The following is a 23,533-nucleotide window of genomic DNA, read 5'->3' as shown; positions in this document are numbered from 1 at the left end:
CTAATAAAGTTTTATTGAACAAGTTATTTTAGGTTTAACAGAATGCTTAGCAGAATTACAATTAATTAGTCTTTGGAAGTCATATGAGTCAAATTTATAGTCTAAAGAGGGTTTATTTCTATATATAGTGGCTTGTTCCAAAAACTCTCCTTTCTGCAACCGGCGTCTGGCAGCTGACTTCTGCTGCCTTGTCAGCTGACGTTTTACCTTCTGCTTCACCAGTTCCTGGAAAGATTTTTTTGTAGTTAGTATTACTAATGACCATTTTGATAAAGAGCAGAAACTCATTAAAGCAAATATTTATAATATCTTTCAAATTTAGATGTTGAGGATGAATTTTTAGAAACCCTGATGACACTATACGAACAGTATATAAACCAGCAGAAGCTGCTATAATATTTGCAGAAATACAGATTACACAGCCAAAGGGGTCAGCAATAGTTTAAATTACAAATCACCAGAGTGCCACCTAGCGATCATAATGAGCATAAAGAGGAAAATCTAGATGAAAGACACAATTTTGTCCATCCATCCATCCATCCATCCATCCATCCATCCATCCATCCATCCATCCATCCATCCATGCACCCATCTTTGAGGTAGTCTCATGTAGCCCAGGTACCCAGGCTGGCCTTAAAACTGGAATGTAGTCAGATAACCTTGCTCTTCTGTTGTTCCTGCATTCACCACCAAGTGTTTGTGGTGGTACTGAAAACTGAAAACAGGATGGGGGCAGCAGGCATTCGTGGGGAAGTTTTCATAGGATTTCTGGAGATGCAGAATATCATCTCATACTTAATGACCAAAAATTCAAATCACTCATAGTTAAATGCCATATGTACAAATCACACGACTGAAGATTTAAAGAAAAATTGAAAATTCAGTTCACAATGATCATTTCTTTCTCAATAGCCCCAATTCAGAAAAATATATAAATCTTATAAGGTAATAATTTTTTGTGTGTAGGAAAAACCCGGTACAACATGAAGTAAAATACTATAGGTTAGCCAGGCAATGGTGGCTCATGCCTATATCACAGCACTTGGGAGGGGGAGGCAGGTGGATCTCTGAGTTCAAGGTCAGCCTGGTCTACTGAGTCTCAGGAATGCCAGGGCTACACGGAGAAACAGTCTCAAAATAAACAAATAAAAAATAGATATTTATTTTTGCAACTACATAAAACCCACCTTTTTTGGTTAAAAGTAAAAACATTTTCCTATTAGATCTAGCCACATGTATATTTATTGAAAGGCAATATATCTTAATCACTAATTCTGTTACATTCAAGAACAGAATTTACAAATGACTAGTGGCTGTGTTAAGAGTTTAAATCTAGCTTTCAGAAGAACCTGGATTTGATCTCCAGAAATGCAAAAGTCCAATAAATAGGAATGATCAAAGAGGATCATTTCAACGGATTTAAACCCTTTTTGTCTTTGAATAAATTACAAAACTATCACCAAGTTCACTGAGGTAACAAACAGTTTTCCTCCTGTCATTTTAACAAAATAGAAAGAAAACAGTATGAGAAAAATTTCAAGAGAAGTTAGGTGTACAGCCTGTAATCCTGGCAGTTGAGAGGCAGAGGCAAGATGATCGGGAGAGAAAGAAAGGGTATGGATTAGAATGGAAGGAACTGGGGAGAGGGGAAACTGTGATCAGAATATAGTATATGGAAAAAAAACAAAAAGACTCCGAGGCCAGCCTGGCCCACATAGGCTTATATATTATACTTCACAACACTTGAGACAAAAGACTTGAAGACTCTGAAACCTCCAGGTATGAGAGCCTGATGAAGAGAAAAGGGCCAGAGCAGCTTAGTTCCTACTTAATATGCACAGACAATTGTATCTGAGCCACAAAGAAGGCAATTACATTTCAAGAATTTCATCTTTATTGGTCTGGCAAATTCTAAATTTTTCTGAAAGGCCCCAGAACTATAATAGAAACTACTGTTAACTACTTTTACTTTATTCTTTCATGTGTACATGTATGTAGTCTATATACACATCCTTGTGTGTGTACATGTGTGCAGGTGTGTATGAAGGTGTGCACACACGTGTGCATGCACATGTGTGTATTAAAGCCAGAGGTCAGTGTATGTTGTCTTCCTCTACTGCTCCCCAACTGAATCTGGAGCTTACCAAATTGACTAGCTGACCAGGACACTCCTGTTGGTGTTAGGATTAAAGACATACCTGACATGCCTGGCTTCATGGAAACATCTTCCCAACTTGAATTTTTATTTTATCCTTGATAGTTCTCATTTAATAATATAATATTTCATTCTATCCAAAGGATTTTAATTTACTAATGACATACCTGAATTTTTAATAACTTTAGCGAAATTAAGTTATTTATCTTTTGACTTTATTTCTATGCAGCTACTTCCTCATTTCTTCACTTCTAAACTGTTACTGTCTTTGTTCACTATGAGTAAATTATCTCTAAAAAACTAGCTTTAGTAACATACAATTTTACATAAACAGAAGAAAAAATTCAACACAATTATATGACTTTAATATGTGAAAAATTTGATAAATTGCTATTATTCCACTTTCTTGATGTTAGGCAGAAAATAGTTTTTAGAAAATGCAATTAAACAGCACTCTTCAAAAACACTGCCTAATCCTGAAATAAAGTGTGTGGGTTGTGTGGCTCCAAAGAATCAGGAAAACAAACCCAACATAGTTTTGCTTGAGTCCCTACAAGAGTAAACACTTGTAAATCCCTGCTCTTTCCAAATGTCAGGAATGAATGAGATCTATAATCCTGACTGTGGAGATGGAGAAACAATTCCTCCATAAGCCACAATAGGGAGCTTGCTTTGTGGGATGTAATAATCTCTACACTGATTCTTCCTTCTGGGTAGGTCAGAACAAAGGCTGGCTTACATGCCAGAAACCTCAGTTGGGGCTAGAATATTTTGCTCACTGTCCTGTCTTGAAAATGTCTCTTTTGTAAATTGTTTGGATACTACTGCTAAATGTCCAAGGAACCAACAAAAATTTAACACCAGAGACATTTAAAATTACCTATTTTCCAGAATGTAAAAAAGTGAGGATGGAACACCTTCACATTTTAACCATATTGCTATGGCTGTACCTTTCTGCAAAACCACATAACTTTCCTTGTTAAAAATGAAGGATTGGGCAGGGGTTGAGAAATGGCTCAGCAGTTAAGAGCGCTGACTGCTCTTCCAGAGGACACAGGTTCAATTCCAACCACCCCCATGGCAGCTAACAACTGTCTCCAGGATCTGACACCCTCATAGTCATATGTTCAGGTAAAACACTAATGCAAACAAAATAAAAATAAATTATCATTAAAAACAAACAAGCAAACCAAAGACTAAATCACATGGGAAAATACAAAATCCCATTTGGATCCAAAATACTTAACGTTTTATCTCTCAAATTCAAACTGATTTTTATGCTGCCCCATCCCTGGAAACTGCTTATTCCAGGTAAGTGAACCCTCTCCTCTCTTCTCACTAAATTTCTGAGTGCTGTTAATTTTATAGCAGCATTAACATATGAGACCCAAATTTGTAAATGACCTGAAATCCTCACAGAACCTAAGTTAACTGCTCTCTACAGCACTGGCCCAAACAGCTGGTAGATGTATGCACTACTTACTGGAGGGATTGTTGAACAGCTGAGGATACTGCCTGTAGATGTAACACTCAGGGTTCTTGTTCTATGCTGAGGAACACTCTTCATACTGTCTTCATCTCTAGGATAAATAAAATTTAAGAAAAACACAATTTATCTTGTTCATTTTTATAATGTAAAACTTAATTTGTATTTTTTTTTGCAGTGAAGCTTAAGATGAAATGCCTCAGAATTGTATTTATGACAGTAAAAAATGAAACCACTTGCAACTCAGTCCACTACATTTGAACATTCACTAAATTACATAAATCCACTAAATTATATAAATCTATTTTTCACACTGTGAGTGTCTTTCTGGCTACCTTCTGAACAAAATCACACATAGTATGGACAGATACAAACATTTCCATTTTCTCTCTGAGACATGGTCTCATTTACAGCCAAGGCTGTTCTTCCTATCTCAAGCCCTCAAGTGGAAGTGCAGGGTATGTGCCACCATGCCCAGTCAGAGACAGAAGTACTCTGAAACTGTACTGTGAGTCATAATAAAAAATTACAATCACAGATACATCTATGCTTTTCAACATTTTAATATAAACAATGTATAAGAACTCAGAAAACATTTGCTTATGATAGCCAGCATTTTCCTACATCGATTTTTAAAAATTACATTTATTTATCTTTCTGTGTGAATGGCACATGCCATAGCATGCATGTGGAGGTCAGAGAACAATTTGCAGGGGTCAGTTCTTTCCTTCCACCATGAACTTGGGTCAAACTTGGTAGCAAGTGATTTTACCTTCTGAGCCATTTCCCCAGCTCTACAACATCTATTTTTGCACAGTATTTGTTCAGAGCAAGAACAAATCATTAACTCCCTCACTGCTTATAAGACTACTAACCCTATATAGTTCTTTTTTGGGGGGTGGGGGGGCTAAGTCTTTGTAGACATTTTTCAGGATATACCACAGAAGGCACACCAATTTAGAAGCACTACTAGCTGTTCTGAGTTTCCAGCTTGCTTATTACAGACCAAAGGCCAATTCCTTACAAAGTCAATCCCAGACTCAGTATGGCTGATCTTATAAATTTTCAACGTTGTCACAATGTGAAAGGGTTAGCACATTTGGTGACAACCATGCTTTGATTTCCTCTAGGGCTGTCACTAAGTGGTACTGATATTCTTGAGATGCTGGGAAACAGTCATCCAAAGATCTAATTAACAATGCAAACACAAGGACAAATGACCTATACTTTGGTATATGCTGTTTCTTATTTGGTAGTTGACTTGTATTAAGCACATTTAATTTTCCTTCAAATTATAACAGGCTTATTAGGATGTGAGCTCAAGGTAAGTAGAAGTAAACTTAATAAATTTCCTACTGATCCTAGTTGATCAAGAGAACCCAGACCAAATCTGATCAAAATCTGGTATCACAGTTAACCTTTTTGACTAGCTGAGTTTTTCTTATGCTTCTGCTTTAATTTTCCAAGTTTATTAAATGGCAGTAGGCCAAAGGCAGAAGGCACAGAGCTATGTGGAAAAGGAACACAATTCTCACATTTCACTTCATAAACGAAACTACAAAGATAAAGCTGTCCTTAAGATACACAGATATAGGGGCTGGAGAGAAGGCTCAGCAGTTAAGAGCACTGACTGCTCTTCCAGAGAACCTGGGTTCAATTCCCAGCAACTACATGGCAGCTTACAACTGTAACTTCAGTTCTCCAGGACCTGACACCCTCACACAGACATACATACAGGCAAAACACCAATGCATATAAAATAAAAATAAATAGACAGAATGGGTTTAGAGGACCTGGAGTTGGCAATTTTGGAGCTGCCCCTGGTTATGAAAATGAAAATGGTGGTGGGGAACCTGGATATGGCAACAAGAGCAGGAGCTATGGAATTGACTATGACAACTATGGAGGAGAAAGCTATGGCATCTGAAAATTATAACCAGCAGCACTGTAAAGACGGGCCAATCAACATAGGAAAAATTTGGTGGCAGCAGGAACATGAGGTGATCACACGGTGGAGGAAACTGTTTCTGGGGGCAGTGGAGGAAATGGGGGTTATGGTGAGAGGGACTAATACGGAGCTTCTTATTTGTCATGGGCTTCACTGTACAAACAAGAGGAAGAGAGCCCAGAGGAACAGAACTGCTTTCAGTTACAGGAATAACAATGTTAAGGAAACTTTTAACTCAGTCATGCATAAACATGCAGTGATATGGCAGAAGACATCAGAGCACACATGGAGCAATTTTGTGAATGGGCCGAATTATTTAATGACATTACCTTAGTGCGGAGGAAAAAATAAGAGTTTCTTAGCTTCCTAAATTTCTTTCTTGCCTGACTAGCTCAGTGGGTAGAGCACGAGACACTTAACTTTCTAGTGTTTTTTTGTAAGAGTATAGAAAGCATTCCTTCTTGGCTAATGTTATTGTGGTAGATATCAGTTAGGTGAGGTGAAACTTTTTAAAAGATGGTTCTCAAGGTTTTGAAAAGTATTAGCTGGGATCATCACAAGACAGAATAAAGTTTTTCTTTTTTAAAAGTCAAGTTATTGTACACTTAAAATTTAATCAAGTAATTTCAAAGTAATAAAGGATGCATTTCTGAACATGCACTGGAAAATGATTAGCAATGCTCTACTGATCTTGTATGGTAATGTTTTGAAATAAAGTCACTATTGCAATAAACTATAGTTTTATTCCAAATCTAAAAATTAGGTTTCAGGCCTTTTGCTAATTTGAGTTGAGCTTAACACTCTTAAGACAAACAAACTTAAAATGTAATACAATAGTGGCTTTAAGTGCACACTAAAAAACCAACAACAGAAGGCTCAAAGCATTGCAAAATATTCTCAGTAGATATTTAACATAGAAATCACATTTGTCGTTATGTCTTACATACTTTCACGTCTCTTTGTAGTTTAAATACATATTAAGTGAAACAGAACTTATCCTGTCTAAAAAGCAGATCTACATTAATTTTATGAAGTTTTAAAGGCAGAATTTTGTGAAATTTAGTCAATAGACTATCTGGAATCAGATCAATTGAAAAGACAACTTTGTTTCAATATGAAAAAGTCGGCTTTCATTTTACGAGTGATGGCACAGCACAATTATGTCATAGCATTTGTTCTTTTTCAAATATGCTCCCTTGTCAGGGTCAAAGAACATATTGACCTCAAGATTAAAGGTAAAAAGCAAACAGGAATATACCTGAAAGGCCTAAACTCTTTGTTCATTGACGACAAGGCAATCAGATCGGGGCATTTATCCTCACACTCTTCAGAGCCAGCAGGGCTTCTCCATGGACCTGTCTGGCCACCATGTCTAGTGTCATTTTCAGTACCATTGCTCTCCTCAGAAAACCCAGTAACAGAACTGTGGGTAAGAACCTGCGTTTTTATTTCTTCTAAAGCTTGATTTAATTCAGTCACTTCAAAACTGGATACATCAGCACTCTGCTCTGATAAACCATCTTCCTTTACTTGCTTAAAGTCTCCAGATGAGCGGTGACAACAGTCATCTGATTTATCTCCTGGGTTCAGTTCATTTTCCAATTCTGACGTCAAAACTTGGTGTTTTTCTAACACCTCTTCATCAGAGAATGAGAAGTCAGATTCCTCTTCTGTTTCAGTAATTTTATCATCTGGACCTAATGGATGGAGCAGTTCATCATCCGCCTGCATCTCCTTTGTGTAACCACTGGCAGAGACCTCAACGTCAAGAGAATCCTCCCTCCTAGGGAAAAGAAGGTACCAGCATCCAATGACACAGAAAAAGGATACCCAAGATGAATAGCACCAATCTAATAAATGATGCATCTGTGGCCTTCCACATTTTAATCTTAAACATAGTGTTTAAGTTACTTACCTTTACAATACAAAATATAAAAGATATTTGAAGAATAAAGTGACTAAACAGCTACATAGAAACCAATTGATTTTATTACACTTGCAAAAAGTGTAAGGGTTGTTCCCTCCTCAACCTCCCCCCACCCCCAGACAGGGTTTCTCTGTGTAGCCCTGACTGTCCTGGAACTCACTCTGTACACCAGGCTGGCCTTGAACTCACAGATATCCTCCTGCTTCTGCCTCCCAAGTGCTGGGATTGAAGGTGTGCACACCACTGCCCAGCAAAAAAGTGTAAGGATCACTTCATCCAACAACTGATAAGAACAGATGCGGAAACTCACAGCCAAACATTAGGGGAGGTAGGATGGTAGGTGTCAGAGGGATCAAGGACACAGCCCACAGAATCAACTACCAGGGTACTCAGGGCCTCAAAGATACTGGGGCACTAATTAGGGAATCTGTATGATGGGTTTGACCTATGTCCTCTACATATATGTTATGGTTGTGTAGCTTGGTGTTTTTGTAGGACTCTTAATAGGGGGAACAGGGGCTGTCTCTGACTCTTTTGCCTGATTTTGGGACCTTTTTTTTTTTTCTGCTGGGTTGCCAGCCTTAACATGAAACTATGTGCCTAGTCTTATCATAACTTGTTATGCCATGTTTAATTGATATCCCTGGGAGGCCTTCTCTTTTCTGAAGAGAAATGGAGGAAGAATGGATTTAGGGGAGAAGGGAGTGGGGGTGACTGGGAGGAGCAGATGGAGGGGGTAACTGGGGTGAGGATGTAATATACAAGAGAAGAATAAACAATTTAATTAGAAAATAATTACAAAATATTTTAAATAAAGGGATAAAACCCCATTGCTTTTTAAACTATGTAACAACAAATCTCAAACTACAAAATATCCTAAAAGTGTATAAAACCAATAGAGAAAGATTAACTCAAAAAAATACACAATTTGAATAAAAGAAAAACAATAAGGCTGGAGACATGGCTCAGCATATTGTTACTTTTCTAGTGGAAGGGGTTTGGTTTCTAGCACCCACTTTGGCTGTCTCTCAACCACCAGCTCCAGGGGATCTGACTCTCTTCTAGCCTCTGTTGGTACTTGCACTTATGTGCTGGTTTGTGTGTGGACAATGTAACAGAGGTTACAATCCTATGGGAAGAGGGAAACTCAATTGAGAAAATGTACCCACCACATTGGTCTATAAGCAAGCCTGTGCATTTTCTTGACTTGTGATTGATGTGAGAAATCCCAACTCACTTTGGGTAGTGCCACCCCAAGGAAGGTGATGCTGCGAGGTTTAAGAAAGTAAACTAAGCAAGCCATGAGGGACCAAGCCAATAAGCAGAATTCCTCCACGGCTTCTGCTTCAGGTCCTGCCTTGGATTTCCCTGACAACGGATCGTAACCTGTGAGCTTTTGGTCATGGTGTTTATCACAAGTGAAACCCTAACTAAGACACATAGATACACATAATTAAAAATAAAATCTTAAAAACCAAAACAAAACATCAACTTCACTAAGATTTGCCACCTAATTTCTTATTAATGCATTATGAACATTTGATGCAGCATTCAAAATGAAAGGTGTTGACTTCATAATAAATCAAACATTCAAAAGTTCAATTGTAGTCTTTTAAATGATTAACAACAAGTATTTTCAAATCTTCAAGTATCATCCATGTACTGTAGAGTGGTAATTCTCAACAACTGTATGTCTGGACATTATTTCAGACAAAAGAAATAACTTTAGAATTAAGCAAATAATCTATCGAGGGGTTTTATCATTATACGCAATATTAAATACAAACCTGATGTCACTAAAGGTTGGGTAGAGTTCACTTTCATAGCCAAAACGTTTCATGAAGAACTCTCTAATGCATTTAACATCTCTGTCAAAATACCTGTAAAAGTAAACATTCATCTTTAATGTTATCTTTTCTATCTACTGTCCATTTATCTACTTCTGAATAGGTCACATAGCCTTCTCCATGTATCTTCTTCTGAGCAAGCTTTGGTTTAAAACTCTGATTTTTTTTTTTTTTCTGAGATAAGGGGTCTCCACATATTTCCAGCTGTCCTAGAACTAGCTCTGTGGACAAGAGATCCACCTGCCTCTGCCTCCTAAGTGCTGGGATTAAATACTTGCACCACCAGCAGCCGGCTGCTTTGACTTCTTAAAGTCCTATTTGAACAAAACTGGCTCCATGGCTAAGAAAGCTTGATTTGAATGTTAAGTACAAATTATTTTAATGCTTTCTTCATTGCAGTTTATGTGTTAGATTCTCAATACACAGGATAAGTGCAATGATTAGTTTTAAAATTGGATCTAAGTATATTTTCTCAACTTTAAAATAATGAGCAGTAAAGATTCCCTTACAGGGAAAATTCTAGTAGTTAGATACTCTATTCAAAAAATAAATCTTCATCATTGAAACAATTTACTGCTCTAAGTAGAAAACTGGAAAATTATGAATAAAAAAATGATTCTATAATACACAAACACATCCACAACTAGAATCAGTTTTAGCACATACCATTCAGCATTTGGATGGGAAGTAGAAACCATCTGTGGAAAATCAATCATGGTGATATGGTCATCTTTATCCAATAGGAGATTGAATTCATTGAAATCTCCGTGAATCAACCCATGATTTCCCAGTTTGACTATTAGTTCCATAGCTTCATCATAAACAGATGCAGGGTCTTCAACATGATGTATCTGACACCTCAAAGTATGGAAATTATGAATAGGTTATTTGTACATGTTCATGATTTTAATGAGTATAAAAATGTATGTGTATATGTCATTTCAATTCCTAGTCTTCCCAGTCTCCTCCTCATTCTCATCACAGATACATGCCTCAACTATTAAAAGCCCACACCGTGTTCCAAACCTGTCTGTTTCCACTATCACTTCCTTTCTCACATCTCCCTTTCAGCGCAACTTTTTATATAGGCCTTTTCTAATTTCACTCATTCTACTTTTAATAGATTTCCTTCCACACCATTTACACAAAAACAGTTCAAGACAATTTCTTCTATTCTTTTAAGCATAAATTATTAAGTCATTTCCATTTCTAATCAGCTGACTTCTTCCTCTACTTGAAATAGTTTCTTCACTTAACTATCAGGCACCCAAAAGCAATCTACAGATTCAATGCAATTCCCATCAAAATACCAGCACAATTCTTCATAGATGTTGAAAGAACAATAATTAACTTTATATGGAAAAACAAAAGACCCAGTATAGCCAAAACAACCCTGTACAATAAAGGAATTTCTGGAGGCATCACCATCTCAGACTTCAAGCACTATTATAGAGCTGTAGTCCTGAAAACAGCTTGGTATTGGCAAATATAGACCAATGGAATCGAATTGAAAACTCTGATATTAACCCACACACCTACTAACACCTGATTTTTGAAAAGGAAACTAATGTTATACAATGGAAAAAAAGGAAGCACATTCAACAAATGGTGCTGGCATAACTGGATGCTGGCATGTAGAAGACTGCAGATAGATCCATATCTATCACCATACACAAAATTTAAGTCCAACTGTATCAAAGACCTCAACATAAATCCAGCCACCTGAACCTCTTAGAAGAGAAAGTGGGAAGTACCCTTGAACAAATTGGTACAGGAGACTGCTTCCTGAACATTATACCAGCAGTACAGACACTGAGATCAACAATTAACAAATGGGACCTCCTGAAACTGAGAAGCTTCTGTAAGGCAAAGGACATAGTCAACAAGACAAAGGCAGCCCACAGAATGGGAAAAGATATTCACCAACCCCACAAAGGGCTGATTCTCCAAAATTTACAAAGAACTCAAGAAGCTAGTCTCCAAAACACCAAATAATCCAATTAAAAAGTGGGGTAAAGAACTAAATAGACAATTCTCAATAGAGGAATCTAAAATGGCTGAAAGAAACTTAAGAAAGTACTCAACATCTTTAGCCACCAGGGAAATGCAAATCAAAAAACTCTGAGATACCATCTTACTGATGTCAGAATGGCTATAATCAAAAACACTAATGACAGTTTACGCTGGAGAGGATATAGAGAAAGAGAAACACTTCTCCACTACTGGTGAAGAGTGTCAACTTGTACAGCCACTTTGGAAATCAGTATGGCAGTTCCTCAGGAAAATGGGAATCAGTCTGCCACAAGATCCAGCAATTCCTCTCTTGGGCATATACCTAAAAGAATTTACATTCATACAACAAGGACATCTGTTTAACTATGTTCATAGCAGCATGACTTGTAATAGCCAGAACCTGGAAGCAACCTAGATGCCCCTCAACTGAAGAGTGGATAGAGAAAATGTGGTATATTCACACAATGGAGTATTACTCAGAGAGAAAAAACAACAACAAAAAATCAATGGAATCTTGAAATTCACAGGCAAATGGAAGGAACTAGAAGAAACCATTCTGAGAGAGGTAACCCAGTCACTAAAAAGACAGACATTGTATGTACTCACTCATATGTGGATTTTAGACATAGAGTAAAGGATTGCTAGCCTGCAGCCTAGGCTGCCAGAGAAGCTGGTAAATAATGAGGACCCTAAGAGAGACATACATGGTCCCCTGGAGAAGGGGAAAGGGACAAGATCTCCTGAGCAAATTGGGAGCATGCGGGGAGGGGAGAGGGAACTAGGAGAATGAGAAAGGGAGAAGAGACATGGTGAGGAAGACATGGCGGGACAGGGAGGTTGAGTTGGGGGAAGAACAGAGGACAGCAGGATGAGATATCATAATAGAGGGAGCCATTATAAGTTTAAAGAGAAATCTGGCACTAGGGAACCGTCCAGAGATCAACTAACAATCTAAGCAATAGTGGAGAGGCTACCTTAAATGCCCTTCTCTGATGATGAGATTGATGACTACCTTATATAGCATTCTAGTGCCTTTATCCAGTGGCTGATGTAAGCAGACGCAGACACCCACAGCTAAACACTGAACTGAACTTCTGGAATCCAGCTGCAAAGAGGTCAAGACTGAGCTGGTGAAACCCACAGAAAGAGCTGACCTTAACAAGAGGGAACTCATGGATCCCAGACTAATGGCTGGGAGGCCAGCATGGGACTGATCTAGACCCCCGTGAACGTGGGTGTCAGTGGGGAGGCCTTGGCAATCTATGGGACGTCTGGTAGTAGACCAGTATTTATCCCTGGCGTATGAATGGACTTTAGGAGCCCATCCCACATGGAGGGATGCTCTCTCAGCCTGGACACATTAGGGGAGGGCCTAGGCCCTGCCCAGGATGATATCACAGACTGGTGATTCCACATGGAAGGCCTCACCTTCCCTGGGTAGCAGAGAGGAAGCTGGGATTGACATGTGAAGCAGGCTTGTTTCTAATTTAAATCAAAATAAATTAAAACAACAACAACAAAAAACTATCAGGCACCATATCTTTCAGATTCTCTTCACCATCATCCATTTCCTGCCTCTTTCTTTCACATTCCAATTTCAAATAACTCATGCTGCTACCTGTAGAACATACTGAGAATCTGAGCACTTTCATCACCTTTATGACTGTGATTAAAGATATTACCATCTCTTGCCTGGACTTCTGTAAGTTTCCTAACTTATCTTCCCTGATTGTTTTTTGGATCTGACTATTCACTTTTGCCCCTCTTACTGCCCATTCCTCCTTAGTCACTCTGCTCATATACTGGTTTGTTCTCTCTCCAACCACAGCTGTGAACAACTAACGTTCTTTCTTTATCTGGAATATTGCCTTATCTAGTTTCCTAAGATTTCACCCTGTGAATGACACTTTTTCCTGACTATCTTGCATTAATTAGGAACCTCCTACCTCTACCCTCTTCATTGACCTATATCAATAGAATTTACTGATACTCTAGATATACTATGTATTTCCTTATTCAGTTTGAGGGCAGGAACTGTTTTGTTCACTGATGATCTTGAAAGCACTGGTATGTAACAGTCTTCACAAATACTGAACAAATCAATTCACAAACGGCAGAGATAACAAACTGAATGAAACTGAGTTTTCAACTTATTTTTGCATACCTCTTTAGAAATTTCTAGCTTCTCAGAAATATTCCAACAATTTAATACTTAAAAACACGAACCTTAAATTCATTATTAGGACCTACAATTTCAAACTTAATGAATACTTACAGGGGATAACCATCAATAAGCTCCATGATCACTGCATGTCGATTGTAATCAATTGGCTTAGGAACTGGAAATTTCCTCTCATATAATGCCTAAAACAGAAAAATATGAAAGGTTAATAAAATCAGGTTTTTAAAAGGAAAGAATGTATTTTCCTACAACAAGGCTTTTAGTTAACCTTAGGGTATTTAATGCATCTTTTTATTACAAGAATTAGCTATACATAAAAATAAATTTAAGTTGCTTTGAATTAACTTCCCCTCTTAAATTATAAATTACTACGTATTCTATACTGTGATTAAGACAAAATTAATATAAAAAATTCTTATAGTCCCTTATGGTATTTCCTTTTTGCTTTTTAAGTCTCTGTCAACTGATATGTGCTCACAATATTGCAATGGAAATATATTTTGATTTAAGTTTTCTGACATAAGATGTCAGTCATCCTGAAGGTCAGGCATTTTAGTCTGTAAATCCCTGATGCTGCTCTCCAGAATACACTATGTAAGTAACAAGTATATACACCATGGCAATCTGAGCCAGATACTACTTTAGACCATTCATATCTCTTCTTCTCTGACCTCGGAATGCCAATATTTCTACTAGGCCTTTGTTACTTACACATGAATATTCCACTAATGTTCAATCTCTTGCCACCATACCTTACCTATGGACCAATATCAGACCAGATGCTTATGCCAATGTATAATTTAAAAGTTTCTACAGTGAATGTAGATATTTTATTTCAGTCTGAACTACTTTCGTATTTTTGTTGCCCAGTTTTCAAAATTCTCTTTAACTATCTAGTACAAATACTTCAGCCAGTACCAAAAGCATAGTTAGGACTGTCACTTCAGAACCACTTATATATATAGGGCTCACATCCACACATACCTTGGCCTACACTTGATCTTCTGCACAGTACTTTCCTTAAACTCATATCCATCTTTATGAATTCACTCAACTCCCATTCATGTCACAGTATTTTCCTCTTCATGCTGACTCTAACTTTAACATATAAACTTTTCTTTGTGTCTATTATCTTCCCAACTTTAAAGCAGTCTATAATGGCGAGTCCTCCGGTATTCGATCCTTTACTCTGCATTACCACAGTACTTAATTTAAAAGCTTTCAACTTAACCACCACCTTCTGTGGATAGGAACCAAAATATTTCCCAGAAATTTTTGTTTACTTTAAAAAGTTTTACATCAATACAGACCAGTTTTAACAAGTCTTGGCAGCATAAAAGAGCATAGTATAATCTTCAAAATTATACCATCATTTGTCTAGAACAGCAGTTCCCAACCTAAGGGTACAGACCCCTTTGTGGGTTAAAGGACCCTCTCACATGAAGCCACCTAAGACCACTGAAAAACACAAATATTTACATTACTATTCATAACAGTAGCAAAATTACAGTTATGAAGTAGCAACAGAAATAATTTTATGGTTGAGGTCACCACCACATGAGGAACTGTATTAAAGGGCTGCAGCATTGGGAAGGTTGAGAACCACTGCTCTAGATTTTATATTATAGTGTGGCTCAATCTGTATCCTAGTCTTTTCCTTTTGGGAAAATATCAATTCATTTAAGAAGAGTACCTATGTGCAACCAGGTTCTTTTTCTGTACCTTCAATGTGAACACACTTAACAAGCATCCACTACTGTTTGGAGTAAATGTTTAATGATTTCTGCCAAGATACTTCCTTACAGTATAAGAGAGGAAAAAGGTATAGTATCTGAATTGCTTATTTATACTGCATTAAGAATTCTTCTACCACTAATAGCAATGAAAGGATCAGATTAAATAAACTATTCAAAGAAACAAGCGGAGCTTCCAGGAAGCAGTTGTTTCCACATGACAGTCATTCTCAGCAGAGGGTAAAGGAATCTAGCAGACCTGTATTTCATCCCAGAGACTCTCATGATGGAAGGAAATAAGGGAATCTTTCGTACACACATACATCACTCACTCACTCACTCACACACACACACACACACACACACACACACACCCCACACACGTAAAAACATAACCAAAACTAAAAACAATAAAGTAAATTTTAACAAACCCTACTTGACAAAATGTTATTTTCTGTTAAACTTAGCTGTTGATAAATATTTAAGTATTGAAGATATTTTTAAAAAATCTATGTGGCACTTACTTTTAAAGGTTTCAGATACAATTTTATTATACAAGTGTATAAATTAATATTTTTACTCATAATGTTAAAGAGAAATACTAGTCAACTTATCTGAAACAAGATTTGCAGATACCGTTTTCAATAAAAAGTTCATTTATATAGTCACACACATAAATTTGTACAACAATTAAATATCTTCATTAAGAGGAAGCCATAAGAGGAGGAAGCCACTAGGAAAAGAACATAACAGAGTTAAGTTGACTGAGCTGGGAGTCATTAAGGTCTTTGTAATGGTTGCTTACAATGAGCTAGCTACAGGTTATCTTTTTTTTTATGGAATGTAAAATCATTAAAAAATACCTTCATATAGGCAAATTCCTTCATAGCCGAGAGTCGAGATAAATAAAGCCAAGAAACATTATGCCTGTGCTTATGGTAATCACGCTTGTTTTTCAGATTTCGAAAGGAGGTTCTTCCCAGCCTGTGAAGCTTCAGTGCAAACTGTTGCCCTTCTTCATTTGCAACAATGTAAATATCTAGAGCAAAAATTGTAAAAGCATAATTAGGAGGCTTTTACTACAATGGGTTAAATAGTTCTAACTTTATCTGCCTTCATTGTATCTGCTATCTTTCCTAATACTTCTTGTGTAAAACATTTCATATCCTAAATGACAACGCAAAATGTGTTCATCTGTAACTGTAAAAGTAGAGATGCACTGAACCAAAGGGTAGTACTAGGGCTTTCAAAGACAGTCAATATTTACATTTATCATTATGTCAAAACAATCATTCAATTCATTGAACAAGCATTTCTAGCCAGGGAGGTGCTAGGAATCCAACACAAGCCTTGCACACAGCAAGCCAGTGCTCTCATACACAATCACATTCTCAGTTGAAGCAAAGCGACTCAACATCAGTTTCAACACGTTCAACCGCTTCAGATGACTAATAAATTAGAATTTAACTCTTTTTTTAAAAAAAAAAGTTTTTTTTTTTATTATTATGTATACAATACAATGTTCTGCCTGTATGTATGCCTGCAGGCCGGAAGAGGGCACCAGATCTCATTATAGGTGGTCGTGAGCCACCATGTGGTTGCTGGGAATTTAACTCAGGACCTCTGTAAGAAGTCAGTGCTCTTAACCTCTGAGCCATCTCTCCAGCCCCTAGAATTTAACTCTTAAGTAAACTGGTGATCTTCTTAGTAAGTAATTTGCCAACTATCAAAGTAAGTTATTTATGATGCTGACATTTACAACATGTTCTAAGTAAATTAAGAAAAATTAACCATATCTATTAAAAATAGGCTATCATATCTAATTGACAGAATATAAAACATTACACTTTTTTTGAAACTTGGTAATATCAGCATTTACATACTTTTTATCCTGTTATGGACTAAAATTGTGTTCCTCAAAATTCCCCCATGGAAGCACTAACCTTTCATGTATCTCTCTAAAGAAAGGATCTTCTATTACTATTCACAATGAAGTATAAATGAAACTCAAATCACTACTGCTCAGAAAATGATGAAAACCAATCAAAGAGCAACCATCCCCCTGTAACACTGTACAATTATGAGAAAGATACCTGTTGCTAAACAACATCAACAGGAGTGAAAAGCAGACAAAAACTAAGGTATAAGATCCTGAGTAATGCTTACTTCCACTGTTGGCTACAATCTCATGTGAACAACAACAACAAAAAAACTCTTAATGCATATGTTTTTATACAGAAAATTTCTCAGATTAAATAAGAAAGTCTTAGCTATGGGATATAATCAACAGAAAATTAACTAAAATGTGGATTTGAAATAAGACTAGATTTTATTGTACTTTCCTTTTTTGCAAAGTTAATGCTTATCATTTTACTATTCAATTTTTTAAAAATTAAAAAATAATGTTTCATAGCAACTTAGTTTTTTCATATAATAATTGAAATATTTTCAATAGCTAATTCATAATTTAAAATTCAAAAGCAATGGCTGAAGTTTTTTCATATAATAATTGAAATATTTTCAATAGCTAATTCATAATTTAAAATTCAAAAGCAATGACTGAAAGCAAAAAACAATTAACAGGAAGGTTATGTTACACAGAGATGATAGTTCACTGTGTTTATACATTTATATTCATTTTCATGTGTACATGCTCTCCCTACTTCAACTCAGTATTCCACCTAGCATTACAAAGCATTTTTGTTTGTTTGTTTTTGGAGCCAGGGTTTCTTTGTAGGGTTGGAGACTGACCTGGAACTCTCTTTGAAGACCAGGCTGGCCTTGAACTCACAGAGGCCTGCCTCTGCCTCCCAAGTGCTGAGATTAAAGGAGTGTACCACCATCGCCCGGCTTAGCATCACTTCTTAAATATATGCTGTCACTTTGATATAAACACAGAAGGCACACTACTCATATAAAATCTCATAGGGACCTTTTTGGGGTAGGCTTCTTAATATTTATTCATTTCCAAGTTTAATTTTGCTTCCCCAGTTTAGATGATGTAAATGAGACAAGAAGAACTGCACAGGACAAAAGCTGTATACTGGAGGCTATGGTTCAAAAAGAATCCTCTCCTATTCTTTATTCTTGTCTCTCAAGAGGAAGTAAATGAATATACAACTGCTCAATGACATTTAAAAAATGCCTTTAGTTCTGTGTTGCTGTGACAGAACAATGTGCCTGTGGTATTGATATTTACTATCTCCCAGTACTTCCTTTTATTACAAATGCATACCTTATCAGGTACAAAATAAGAGCAAATATAATATTTATCAAAAATGTGAGCTAGTAAAAGAAAATTGGGGCCTGAAGTGTAGCTGAGTGGTAAAACATGTATTAGTATGTATGATTCCTGGAAATTCTTGGTACTACTGAAATGACAGTAATTGATTTATGGAGGTAATTATAACCTACTAAATTACTGTTAATAAATAACAAACTATGTTCCTAAATCTGTAATGCTTATGATCAACTTTCTGACTTACTGTTTAGTTGGACTATGTAACAAAATAAAAGAAAGCTTTCTCAAAGTAAAATAAAAAACGTAAGCAAAGACAGTGCTTTCAACAATACTATGAGTACATACCTGACTCTTTGCCAACACCCATCTGGTTTCCAACAGACTCAACTACCTGTCTAGAAGACAGTGTTTTCAAAGCTAGGTAATCATAACCAGCATTTGTCAACCGATAGCCCTGGACAGCTAGACAAAAATTAGATAAAAACATCATTTATTTGCACCGTAGGAACAAGATACATCAACTCAAGCCAAGCATTAAAGATGATGGAAAAATGTTAGCTAGAAAAAGATAAGTTACCCAGACTTGTAAATTCCCAATTTCTTCTCTATTATAGAGCTATTTAAAGTGTGATTCATGTATGAATACCAGTTTGAGAGTCTATGAAAAGATATGCACATAAACTCAAAAGTATTTAAGTTCAGTATTTTTTATACTGAACTGACCATGAACTTATACCTATTTTTGCATATAACCATTATCCTCTTTTCTTTTTTCAATAACTACTTTCTCTTATAAAAGTTCTGCGCTAAGTTTTTAAACCTTCAACCTTCACCATGGATGGCTTAAGAAATGCTCTAGAGTCGTCTGAGAGGCCGGATTTTCCAAATATAGTATTAACTGCCTGACTACCCCATTTGTTCTGCAGTGTGATCTTGCCATTTTCTCTTCCTTCTTTGATTTGAGAGGACTCTGATTGTTTTTTGACCAATTTAATATGGCAGAGGAACATGTCAGCTCTGGGTTGTCTAGTTAGGCAACCTGTACTTCATGCTCTTTGAAGGTCAGCTCTACAGAAAGCCAACTAGCTGGAAATTGACAAATAATATAGCATAAACTACTTACTTTTAGTACGTTCCCAAGCTATAAGTTTATGCTTCACTAATTCTCTCAAAACTTTATTACAGCCACCATGTTTCAGGCTGGCTATAGACGCAATCAAACTGCAGGGAACAATTTCATGGTTCTTCATGCCCATTTCAACCTGAAATTAAAGGAATCATTATGATGACATAGCAATACGAAGCTTTGTCTATTAAAACCATGCTAAGAAATTAGCCTCTTGAAACTTTCCCAACTAAGTACATCTCTAGCCACAGTTGTGTAGCCTAACAGGAACAGATCATGAGAAATGTGTTGTTAAGCAAATGTAGACTACAAGTATAATGGGCACTATCATAGTTATAGTGTCACTACATACAATGATCCTAGGGGATTGTTGAACACATATTCTGTGGCCAAACAAAGGTTAGGTCAGCATATGACTATAATTCTACAATATAGTTATTTTTGTCTGCACCATGTTAAATTCCTTCTTGATAAATACATTTAGTCACTGATACTCTCTCAACTTCAGGAGTAAAAATTGTTAGTTCTTGAAAAGCTAATGCCACATGACTGATAATAAACACCTAAACACTAGTCTTAAAAACTACAGATATTAAGCATAATTGAGATAATTGATAGAAGTTCACAGGAAGAATGGGGTGGGCAAGCAAAGTCAACACGGGTAACTCCTTAGGGAGCTTAGAAATTTTGGAAGAAAATTTTGTTACTTTGTTATCTTACCACAGCTAAGCATTTGAGACTTTTTACTGTTTTTTTTTTTTTTTTTAATGTTCTGTTTCTGCTTTCCCAATCTTCCAATACACTTCTCTACTAACCTACTTTTGTCAGACATTAATAAGTGAATGTGAGCCCGTGTGGTGGCACACGCCTTTAATCCCAGCAATTGGGACGCCTTTAATCCCAGCAATCGGGAGGCAGAGGCAGGCGGATCTCTGTGAGTTTGAGACCAGCCTGGTCTATAAAAGCTAATTCCAGGATAGCCTCCCAAAACACAGGGAAACCCTGTCTCAAAAAACAAAAAAACAACAACAAAAAAGTGAATGTGCTGAGAACAGATGGAAAGCCATTATTTAAAAATACTATATTTATAAAAAAAGCCCAGGTTAATTAAGGCAGCTATAGGAGAAAGAAAGTGAATGCCTTATTTCTTATGGACCTTGCATCTGATAGATTAATTTGTAAATGCTACCTGCTTAAGACTAGTTCCCAAAACCTTGGCTACACAGGCTTAAAATAATACATGAACCATGCAACACACATTACATATCTTATGTAATTATGTAACACACTCACCCTCTCCTTACCAAACCACAGTGACCCCTAAACAAAGACTTAGTCTAATCTTAGATGTATGTTCTGCTCTCTGTGCAATGAGACTAAAGCTACACAATCAAATTTTGTCATTTTCCTAATTAAAACATTCACTGGCTTCCATACATAATGTTTACAAGGCCTGCAAGGACAACAGCTACACAATTTGGTTCTCAGCGCTTCCATGTACATCTCCAACCCTCAGTCTCAGCCACTCTCTCTCCCTTCCTTCTTTCCTTCCTTCCTTCCCTCCTTTCTTTCTTTCTTTCTTTTTTTCGAGACAGGGTTTCTCTGTAGCTTTGGAGCCTATCCTGGCACTCACTCAGGAGACCAGGCTGGCCTCCAACTCACAGAGATCTGCCTCTCTCTGCCTTCTGAGTGCTGGGATTAAAGGCGTGCGCCACCAACGCCCAGCTCCTTCCCTTTCTTAGAAGACTTTCCCACCTCTGGGTTTTTGCCCTTAACAGGGTTATATTCTTTACCTCCAGCTCTCTCCAAGGACACCTCTTTTCCCGTAGGGTAATATTCCCCTGGTTCGGGGTTGGGATCATGACATAAAGCAACTTTGAAGTTTGATGAAAATAGGAGTAAAGACAAGATTCTTGGATTCGGGCAGTCTCTGTCATTATACAACTCCAAGACAGCAGTACTCTCGCCTCGCCTTCTACCACATGGACATTTTCTTTCTTTCTTTTTTTTTTCTTTCCATTTTTTTATTTGAATTAGAAACAAGATTGTTTTACTTGTCAATCCCAGTTCCCTCTCCCTCCCCTCCTCCCTTACCACCCCCCAACTAAAACCCTACCCTATCACATACACTTTCGGCTCCTCAGGGAGGGTAAGGCCTTCCATGGGGGGGGGGTGTCTTCAGAGTCTGTCATGTCCTTTGGGGTAGAGCCTAGGCAGACCCCGGTGTGTCTTGGCTCAGGGAGTATTCCTCTATGTGGAATGGGCTCCCAAGGTCCACACTTATGCTAGGGTTAAGTACTGATCTACTACAGAAGGCCCCATGATTTCCGAGGCCTCACACGGACACTTTCTATTCCTTTACCTTTTGTCATCCTCACGACCCTTTTTACTTGACAACGATGTTATTAACTTATTTACTGGATAACTTGACGACAAAGGGTATCTCCCCCCGCCCCTCCCATCCCCCCTCTTTTGCATTCTGCTGGACACCCTAAAATTGTTAGTTAAAACTGACAGATGTGGTTCTTTTCTTTTTCTGGTTTTGGTTTTCTTTCTTTTCTTTTTTTCTGAATGAATCAGAGGGAACAAACATTACGTAGCCGTGTCTATCACTGGGAACCTAACCGCCTTCCTTCAAGAACTTAAATCCTCTCTCTCCCTAGTTTGGAAGAAGCCGAGGGTCACTAAAGTTTGCCAGGGAGCAGAGACGCGAGCGCCTCCGAGGCAAAAGGAGAAGCGAAAAGGAAGGCTTTGCAGTCTTTAGGAAAAGCTACCTCTTTCTCCACAAAAGCTTAGTGTGAGTCAGACCTCGGTACCCTTAACCCAGGTCCCAGGTTCAGCAACGACCCACAGGCCAGAGCCCAGACGCTCAGCTGCCAGCAACCTTTGGAGGGGCAGGAAGAATACGCCACCGGGATGGACAGGCGAGGAAGGCGTGCTCCTTACCGCGGTCAGGACCCTGAAGTCATCGCGGCTCATGTATCTCAGCTTGGCCACATTCACCTTCCCCATGCTGGCTCAGCTCCGGCGCGGACGCTCAGACCGCACACGCAAAGACGCCTTGTGATCCGCCGGGCTTCCTGTGGACCGCCGGCCCACGCAGGTTCTGGTTGGTCAGAACTCAAGCATGACTGGTTTTGGACAATGCTACATTCTTCGGCCTTGGAACTAAAACCCGGTAAAAGAAATTATCCAGTGTTTTGGTAGTGTTTTATTTTTACAAGTGATTGATGGGGCGGGTGGCAACTGTTTCTCACAATAGGCCTCGTTGCTTTGCGGAGCTGCCAGGACCTGTTCAGGAAATGATGCGCCACTTCCGGGAGCAACAATGCTCATGTCCTGGGGAGGGGCCAATCCGGTCCCTTCCGGCTCGCGTCTTCGGTTGTAACGCCGCCGCTGTCTGCTGTAGAATCAGGGAGGGACACCAAAGGAGGGAGAGGAGCAAACGAGGCTCCGGGGCTGGGGAAGCCACCGGGGCAGGGAAGATACTGGAAGGAAGGCGAAGGAGCGCCAAGGACTGCGTTAGGACCACCCGACGCTGGCCGGGCGCCGGCCTCCGCTGCTGCCCCGCTGGCTGGGGACGGGGACCCCAGGACCAGTTAGGCCTTACTTCCCGGTGCCCCTTGGTGTTTCTGGGGGCCGGGGGCAATAAAAAGGCTTTATGGGAGGCTTCCAATTGGAATGGCAGCTCCTCGCTATGCCTACCTGGAACGGTGGGGCTGTACCCAAGACAAAGATGTTCCTACCATACGCCCTTCACACCAGCGGCAGAAAAGCCAAGGATTTAGAATGTTGAATTTCCTTCCCCAGACCTCCCTGCTGCAGTCAAGCTCATACATACACACTTGCCTCTTTCTCATAAAGTAAGGTTCTTT

At 38.2% G+C, this 23,533-nt stretch overlaps 1 protein-coding gene across 1 annotated transcript; it reads right to left on the bottom strand.

Annotated features, from left to right (window-relative positions):
- On the bottom strand, positions 1-22,919 carry Riok2 (RIO kinase 2). Its single transcript, XM_027400975.2, has 10 exons — positions 22,605-22,919; positions 19,656-19,794; positions 18,878-18,994; positions 16,155-16,330; positions 13,652-13,740; positions 10,030-10,221; positions 9,304-9,396; positions 6,848-7,372; positions 3,639-3,735; positions 1-225 (listed from the first exon to the last, which is right to left on the bottom strand). Exons 1-10 carry the CDS (start codon positions 22,668-22,670, stop codon positions 1-3), a joined length of 1,719 nt encoding a protein of 572 aa, XP_027256776.1. The 5' UTR covers positions 22,671-22,919.
- Positions 22,920-23,533: the final 614 nt, after the last annotated feature.

This window comes from Cricetulus griseus, chromosome 2, assembly GCF_003668045.3.
Source record: "Cricetulus griseus strain 17A/GY chromosome 2, alternate assembly CriGri-PICRH-1.0, whole genome shotgun sequence".
NCBI lineage: Eukaryota > Metazoa > Chordata > Mammalia > Rodentia > Cricetidae > Cricetulus > Cricetulus griseus.
This window is presented reverse-complemented; position numbering and strand designations above follow the sequence as displayed.

Coding starts and splice junctions, on each gene's coding strand:
- Riok2 (XM_027400975.2), bottom strand. CDS start 22,670: ATGGGGAAGGTGAATGTGGCCAAGCTGAGATACATGAGCCGCGATGAC. Junction 16,331..18,877: donor GGGTGTTGGCAAAGAGTCAG/GTATGTACTCAT, acceptor TTTTTGCTCTAG/ATATTTACATTGTTGCAAAT. Junction 10,222..13,651: donor CTTATTGATGGTTATCCCCT/GTAAGTATTCAT, acceptor CCATACTTTGAG/GTGTCAGATACATCATGTTG.